An 8,713-nucleotide genomic window follows, 5' to 3' on the forward strand; every position below is an offset into this window, starting at 1 on the left:
GTGGAGACAGATCCACTTTGCTCTCTGTTCCCTAAGTTTTGTCCTCAGACCTACAGCAGTTCCCAGGCTTTCCTGGCTCAGCACTTCACAGGCCCCTCATGATAGATCCAAATACACAGAAGAATCCTGATCAGAGACGACACCCCAGGACCTCTATCCATCCCTGAAGCTTCACTCTCGCATGGTGGGAGAACAGGGGTCAGAGAAACAGGGGAAGAGAGGCTTGCCTGAGGTGGGAAAGGAGAGATTTGGCCTGAGACCAGGAGGGGGTGAAGTGAGATGGAGTCTCAGGGTTTCTGCAGGACAGGGGCTCTGGGCTCCACTGATGGGAGGCCTAGGTCCTGGGCCCTTTGATCTCAGTGGGTAATGGGCAGCTGTGTCCTCTCTGGATCTGGAGGAGTCCTGGGACCTGGGTCTGTTTGTGGGTCCCAGCAGCTGCTTCCTCCAGACCCACCAGGGGGAAGCTAGTGCATCAGGAATCCTCCCTGTCAAAGCGACACAGACCTGTAAGTGCACAGGAGGGAGAGGCAGGGGTGGTCACATTTGCATGAGTGGCCCCTCTTCTGTGAGGTCCTGGGACAGGGGATAAGACAGGCCAGGGACAGCCCAACCCAAGCTCTGTGGCCTAAGAAGAGGCTGCGTCACTATGGCCTGGACCCCTGTCCTCCTTGTGCTCCTCTGTCACTGTACAGGTAGGGACAGGCCCCAGTGAAAGAGCAGGGGGACTCCAGCCTGAGTCAGATCCCTGTGGCTCAGCTCCTCAACAACATGCACCCTGTCTCTTGTCGTCATTGTGACGTGTGTGTCTGCAGGTTCCCTGTCCCAGCCTGTGCTGACCCAGCCACCCTCCCTCTCTGCATCCCTGGGAACAACAGCCAGACTCACCTGCACCCTGAGCAGTGGCTTCAGTGTTGGTGACTATGACATGTACTGGTACCAGCAGAAGCCAGGGAGCCCTCCCCGGGATCTCCTGTACTACTACTCGGACTCATATAAAAACCAGGGCTCTGGGGTCTCCAAAAGCTTCTCTGGATCCAAGGATACCTCAGCCAATGCAGGGCTCCTGCTCATCTCTGGGCTGCAGCCTGAGGACGAGGCTGACTACTACTGTGCTACAGATCATGGCAGTGAGAGCAGCTACTCTTACCCACAGTGTCTCAGATAACGAGACAGTGAGACAAAAACCCCTGGGCACTTGTCCCTGACCCTCGTCATCTAGAAGCTTCTATGTAGCTTACAGTCAGGTGTATGACACTGATGCTAAGCACAGTGACAGAGGCAGATGAGGGGGTGGGACACAGTACTGGGACTACAGGTTCCAAGCTGGGACACATGTACTGAGGATGCTAATCTCTTTACTGGTAACAGCAGTAGAGCATAGTCCCTGAGATCTGATACGAAATGGTGCCCCCCCCATAGTTATTTCTTTGTTCCACACAATACCCATGGAGCCTTTAAAATGTTAAGCAAAATGTATATTAATACTAATAAATATTAACATCACATATATTTTTCCTTGTAAAATGTGTAGAACAGAAGATGAAATCCATCCACATGACAGCACACACCATCATACTAGGTGTTAGGAAACATTGCATATATACGTATATTTTTTTCTTTTAAGATTTAATTTTTCAGTGATATCTACACCCAGGTGGGGCTCAAACCTACAAGCCAAAGATCCAGAATCCCACCCTCTACTGACAGAATCAGCCAGGGCCCCTAGAGATGCATATTTTCAACACAGAGTGTCACTTGGAGGTGATCCCAGTCCCATGGACTGCTTTTTGCCTACAAATGAGAAAGCTAATTAAATAAATGAACTTTATGATGAGCCTCCCTCCATAACAGAGATGTCTCCAATAACCAGCGTGTCCCCCACTGAAAACTGGCAGTGAGCCCAGGGTTCAGAAACTATACTGCCCGGAGGTTCTGCTGTTAACATAAAATGCTGCCTCTGGGACCAACAGGTAAGAAGCCCTAGGAGCTCAGCTCAGGGACCTCACACTTTGTGTTGTGGTGGTTGTTTCTTTGTGTTTGTTTTTTCCTCCTCACTTTAGAGTCCAACACACCATCCCTCTGAGCCTCAGAATACCCAGGGCCTCTCTAATGGATAGTAATATATGTCCTATAAAATTAGAATTCCTTTTTTTTTACTGTACTTCACCCCACTCTGTCACAAATTAAGTTTCCTGCCTCTTATGAGGCTTTATTTTTCATTTTAAATTAGAGCAGAGCGGGATCCCTGGGTGGCGCAGCGGTTTGGCGCCTGCCTTTGGCCCGGGGCGCGATCCTGGAGACCCGGGATCGAATCCCACGTCGGGCTCCCGGTGCATGGAGCCTGCTTCTCCCTCTGCCTGTGTCTCTGCCTCTCTCTCTCACTGTGTGCCTATCATAAATAAATAAAAAAAATTAAAAAAAAATAAAAAATAAATTAGAGCAGAGCCTTTGCATGTGAGACAGAGAACTGTTTCATTTTAATTCAGTCGCAATATTAAATATGCCTGGAGATAGGGCTCCTTTTGAAAGCTCCCAGTTCAGTTCACCAATGAGAGAAGATGCTGTCGTGATTATTTCACCGGGATGTTTTTTGTATATTGCCAAATTCTCATCTAAGTGTACCTCCTTCAATAATGAAGAGGGAATTCATGACACCCCGATCATTGGCTAGCATTTGGCGGATTGTCCAAAAGAATCTAGCTTCCTGTGTGTTCCAATTCAACCTTTGTTATTTCAACATTTAGTTCCTATTTCATTTAAAAAGTTTCATATCTTCATGGATTTCCAGTGGACAAATGTTTTAAGCATTTATGTTCTATGTCGTTATCCTCATGGGAAATTAGCAGCCAGGCATCATGTTTATTTTTTCTGTCCTAATACATATGTAGGAACGGTTCCTTCTTTAATGTAAAATCTTTTCAAGCACTTCTTTGCAATCAGTGTATTTTCTTCGGTGTACTGTGCTTAGTTTTTAAAAAAAGGTAGGGGATTGTTTATGTTCTCCTTGCTGAATTTCAGAGTTCTTGACGTGTTCTGTGTGCACATCTTGAGATGAAATGAAAATAGAATAATGACAGGAATAGTCCTTCTATCTGCTAGTCCAAGTGCTCATGGGCTTATGAGAGAAGAGAACCAACGTTTCCAAACTGCAAGTTGGTTCAAAGGCTCCCTTGTCGTGTTGTTTTTTAATGGAAGGGAAATTAAAGCTTGGAATTAAGGAAAGCACTAATCATTGCCAAGCTACTACACATTTGGGCTCAGAGATCTAGACATGAGAGTGGAGAATGACGTTATCTTTAAAAATAGGGAGATATGCAAGAGGACACACATTGCTCAGTTTTTGCAGGAAGGGGAAGGAAGGAAGGAAGGAAGGAAGGAAGGAAGGAAGGAAAGAAGGACGGAAGGAAGGAAGGAAGGAAGGAAGGAAGGAAGGAAGGAAGGAAGGAAGGAAAAATGGCCCTAATCAATCACTCACACAAACATCATGCATCTTCCCAGGATCCTGTCCCTGAGGTTACATTCCTGACCTGAAGGTCCTTCTCCAGGTACCCCATGTCCTCCTTTCCCACAACACCATGCAGCCCCTTCTTCAGTGCCCCAGGACCACTGGGCTGAACTTGGCTGTCACTGACTGGCCTCCAGGCCTGGGGAGAAGAAGAGGAGGGAAGGAGCTGAGGGCTGGGGGCTCTGGGGCTCAGCTCCTGGATCCACAGGACTGGGAAGCATGAATCAAGCCACAATTGGTAACAGATCTTCTCTGCATGGGTCCCAGAGTACCCAGGGTGACCTCTCCTTGTCCCCCTCCCTTTCTTCACAGGATCCAGCCACAAGGGTCTCAGGCACAGAAGGCTCTCCTGAGATATTTCTGGAGTCTCTCATGCTTTGTCTTCCTCTCTACTTTTACCACATTCAGTTTCCTCCTTTCCTTTGTAGTCCCTTTCGTTATTTCTTATATTCCACATATGAGTGAAACCATATGATTGTCTTTCTCTGTCTGACTTATTTCACTCTGAATAATAGTTTACAGTTCAATCCACATTGAAGTAAATTGTAAGTATTCATCCTTTCTGATGGCTGAGTAAAATTCCACTATATATAGATATCTCTCCCACATCTTCTTTATCCATTCATCTGTCAAATACATGGTGGCTCCTTCCGCAGTGTGGGTCTTGTGGATATTGCCGCTATAAACATTGGGGTGCAGGTGTCCTGTCATTTCACTACATCTGTATCTCTGGGATAAATCCTTAGTAGTTTAATTGATGGATCATAGGGTAGCTCTATGTTTAACTCCTTGAGGAACCACCACATTGTTATCCAGAGTGGCTGCACCAGTTCACATTCCCACCAACAGGGCAAGTGGGTTCCCCTTTCTCCACATCCTCTCCAACATTAGTTTCTTGTCTTATTGATTGTAACCATTCTCAGCGGTATAAAGTGTGGTTTTGATCTGTATTTCCCTGATGACAAATGATGTGGAACACTTTTTTCATGTGTTTTTTGGCCATGTGTAGGTCTTTGGAGAAATGTCTCATCATATCTTCTGCCCATTTCATGACTGGATTGTTTGTTTCTTGGGTGTTGAGTTTGATAACTTCTTTGTAGATATTGGATAATAGTTCTTTATGTGGTATGTCATTTGCAAATATCTTCTCCCATTTTGTAGGTTTCTTTTAGTTTGGTTGACTGTTTTTTTTTTTCTGTGCATAAGCTTTTTATCTTGTTGAAGTCCTAGTAGTTCATTTCTGCTTTTATTGACCTTCCAGGTACCCTAATTTAAGACACTTTAAAACTAGTCAGTTGTCTAAATTTAAAACTGAGTTTCAAATATGTCTCAGTCTACCCAGAAGCGATACACGGAACCATGGGAATACTCTTCATGAGGAGTCTGAGTAGGGAATAAATTCTGTCTTGACTTTATAGGAGGCCTAAAAGAGGATAAGCTTGTCTGGCTCTAAGTCAGGGGTCAGTGGATAGAGCAGTGGGGAGGTAGGAGCTGTGTCTGATGGGCTCTGAAAACTCCTATCACACAATTGTGTATGTCTGAGTCTGAACACCAGGGGGCACTGAGGCCCATTTCTGAGGGGTCAAGAGTGATCAGAGCTGGGATCTATCACCTGGTACTTCCTGTGTCCTCTGCTCAAGGCTCATAGCAAGGATCTCCCTATGTCCTCGCCCCACATAGCCCCTCCCCTGTGCATCCCCAACATACTCTAGTAGAGAGACCTGACCCAGGGCCAGGGAGGGGTCAGAGAGCTGGGGTCTCATTTGCATGGATGGGCCCTCCCTCTCTCAGAGGATGAAGAGGGGAAGGGAGAGATGAGGGGAAGCTCTGCTCAGCTGTGGGACCACAGAAAGCGGGATTAGTGATGACCTCCACCATGGCCTGGTCCCCTCTCCTCCTCAGTCTCCTCGCTCACTGCACAGGTGACTGGATGTGGGGACAGGGGAAGGGGCCCTTTGAGGAAACCTTGGATCCTGTTTCTTCCTCTTGTGTTTAGATGCCAGCATCACCCTTTCTGTGTCTCTCTGCCTTGTAGGGTCCTGGACCCAGTCTGTGCTGACTCAGCCTCCCTCAGTGTCTGGGACCCTGGGGCAAAGGGTCATCATCTCCTGCACTGGAATCCCCAGCAACATAAATTTAGAAGAATTGGGAATCGCTACTAAGGTGAACTGGTACCAACAGCTCCCAGGAAAGGCACCCAGTCTCCTCATCTATGATGATGATAGCAGAGGTTCTGGGATTCCTGATCGATTCTCTGGCTCCAAGTCTGGCAACTCAGGCACCCTGACCATCACTGGGCTCCAGGCTGAGGATGAGGCTGATTATTATTGCCAATCCTATGATGAAAGCCTTGGTGTTCACACAATGCTCAAGGCCCATGGGGAAGTGAGACACAAACCTGATGTCCCCACTTCAAAGGGGTTTCCTCTGCAGCCCCTACTCCTTGCTGTTAGCTGGTTTCTTTGTTTGCTTGATGTAAGCTGGAGTCTGAGACACACTCTAGGGAACTTTATCTATAAAATCTGTCCCATTCTCTTAAATTCAGCTCCCAAAGCCTGTCCTTAACATGAACACATGATATGATTTTCTCAAATTGAGCAGACATTCCTGGGGAATGCCCTGGAGAATGAGTTCATGCGGGTCAGGACTGAGACAGGCATGCTGGCTTGTCTGAGACACAAATCATCAGGGGTCTACTGTGTGTGTCCTGGTACCAATGGGTCCTGTGAATGAACTGTTAAATCCTTACCTATTATACTGCTTATATCGTTTGGAAATCCTGATTCATTCTCTCTCCATTTCTGGGTACTCTGGCTTCCTGATCATCCCTGGGCTGTGATCTGAGGATGCGGCTGCTCCTCACAGCTCTTTCTTGTGACAACATTCTTGGGGATCACACTGAGCCCCAGACCTGAAAAAATTGGGAGCAGAACTCCCTTCTCATCTATGGGGAAGGGGAGCCCCAGCATCTGTTCAGGTTCAGCCTGTGGCTTCTGCTTCTCCTGGTCCTGCTGCTGCCATGTTGGGGCCAGGTCCATCCAGGGCACTGTCCTGGACTGAGGGCTCCTCCTTCCCTTCCATCCTCAAGTCACTCACAGCAACCCTTTGTAGAGAAAGTGTCCAAAATGACATAGAACAGACACCGCCCCCCCCCTCCATTAAGGTTGGGACACAGAATGTCTTTGCACTGAAGTTCGTGACTGGAATTCGCAGGCCCATGGTGCTGATCTCACTCCTGATGTGTCAGGATTCCTGTGTTTTCATTTACCTATTCGTAGAAGTTTCCACAGCTATCTCCCATTGGGGAGATTTCTTCTGTTATGGCTGCACCAGGACTGAAGTATGTATTCCTGAACTGTGTTTTTGCATCTTTTAGAATGACTACCTGTCCATTCCCATCCATTACAAGATGCAGCCACTGATTTTTCTTGTTTAATTGCATTATATAATAGCTGCAGAATTGGGTTGAGTAATAATGAAGTTGAAGGTCACATCAGCCTGCTCCTTGTGGAGATATTCTCTTTCTACACCCCATTAGCTAAGGTCCTGGCTGTGGCACTAAATAGATGTGTGTGGGAAAGAATGGGTTACCATGTTGCAAATGTATTTGACTGTTTCTATTTTATGTGTCTTTTATGAGGAATTGTTTATTATTTTCTCAAAGGCTCTTTCAAGTTCTTTTGAGCAAGCATTATGTTATCCATTGATCTATTAATATGAAGTCTTCGATTAAAAGGCCTTTCAATATGGAACTGAACTTGCATACCTGGAATAAGTCAGTCCTGGTGTACAATATACTAATGTGATATAGGAATTTCTTTGCTGCTGTTTAATCCAGAAGGTTTACAGCAACATTTCATAATATGAGACTGCAATTTTCTTTTTCTGTATTGTATTTATCTGGTATGATTATTCTGAATATAGCTGCTTTCTACAAGAATTTAATTTTCCAGAACTTTCAATGTCTTGAAAAAAAAATACGAACTCAACAAATGGATTCATCTGATCTATGAAGACTTGTTTGATTTTTTTCTGTGAAATTTATTGAGCTTACCCCTTTTTGTGAAATAGTTCCACAATAATATCTCCTTAAAATTTGGTCACTTTGGGACACCTTGGTGCCTAGCGGTTTAGCATCTGCCTTCAGCTCAGGTCGTGATCCCAGGGTCCGGGATCGGGTCCCACATTAGGCTCCTTGCATGGAGCCTGCTTCTCCCTGTGCCTAGGTCTCTGCCTCTTTTCTGTCTCTCATGAATAAATAAATAAAATCTTTAAAAAAAGAATTTGATATCTTTATTCATTTCTTTCTAATGGAATATTTTTATCTTCCTAAGAAAGTGTTTTTTATCTAATGTTAATAGAGATGAACAGTAAGATTTTTTCATTTGTCATTTGTCCACATGCCATTTATTATTATGCATATATGTGCATCATCCACTTTCTCTCAGAAGTTCATAACCGACTGATCTATTTGGTCATTTACAAACAAGTCTTATGTGTCAATAAGATCTAATGTTCTTTTATGATCACTTTTTCTATTGTTTCCTTTACTATGATGTGAAATTGGTGGTTATTAGTCTTTTCTAATATTTTTGATCTGGCTAGAACTTTAAATTGTTTCTTTAGGTTTTTTAAAGATTTTATTTATTTATTCATAAGAGATGCAGAGAGAAAGGCAGAGACACAGGCAGAGGGAGAAGTAGGCTCCTCACAGGGAGCCTGATGTGGGACTCAATCCCAGGACCCTGACATCACGACCTGAGCCAAAGGCAGATGCTCAACCACTGAGCCACCCAGGTACCCCCCTTTAGTTTTTTCCCAGAGTTCTTGTTCTCTCTCTCTTTTATTCAATGGCTTTAATTTTAAGAAAATTTTAAGACTGATGGCAAATTTAAGTTGAGCTCACAGACATTTTGCAAAGTTGGTGTCAATCAATGTTCTTTTGTTAGCCTTGGAAGCCGGGGAACTTTTCCTAATAACTCCTGATATTCTACTGAGTTTCAGGCAAGCAGACGGTTCTGGGACTCCAAGTGTTTCATAGCGTCCAAACATGCTAGATGAACTCAGGTTGCTTATTCTTTTGGGGCCTTTATGCTGGAGATGAAACTGGCCAATATTGCCAGATATTGTAAGGCTCCTCCGCTTAGGGGGAGAACTTCTCACATCATGTCCAGGTCACTGTGGAAGGGAAGCAAAGCCCTCCACTTT

The 8,713-nt window shown here is 45.1% G+C and overlaps 2 gene segments (V, D, J or C); both read left to right on the top strand.

The window, feature by feature from the left end:
• Nucleotides 1-604: 604 nt before the first annotated feature.
• LOC112676882 (probable non-functional immunoglobulin lambda variable 5-48) lies at nt 605-1,165 on the top strand. The segment is given in 2 exon segments: nt 605-692; nt 813-1,165. Coding segments are annotated over 2 exon segments (399 nt in total).
• Nucleotides 1,166-5,282: 4,117 nt separating this feature from the next.
• LOC125753768 (immunoglobulin lambda variable 1-40-like) lies at nt 5,283-6,941 on the top strand. The segment is given in 3 exon segments: nt 5,283-5,427; nt 5,541-5,890; nt 6,882-6,941. Coding segments are annotated over 3 exon segments (468 nt in total).
• Nucleotides 6,942-8,713: the final 1,772 nt, after the last annotated feature.

This window comes from Canis lupus, chromosome 26 (genome assembly GCF_003254725.2).
Source record: "Canis lupus dingo isolate Sandy chromosome 26, ASM325472v2, whole genome shotgun sequence".
In the NCBI taxonomy this organism is placed as follows: domain Eukaryota; kingdom Metazoa; phylum Chordata; class Mammalia; order Carnivora; family Canidae; genus Canis; species Canis lupus.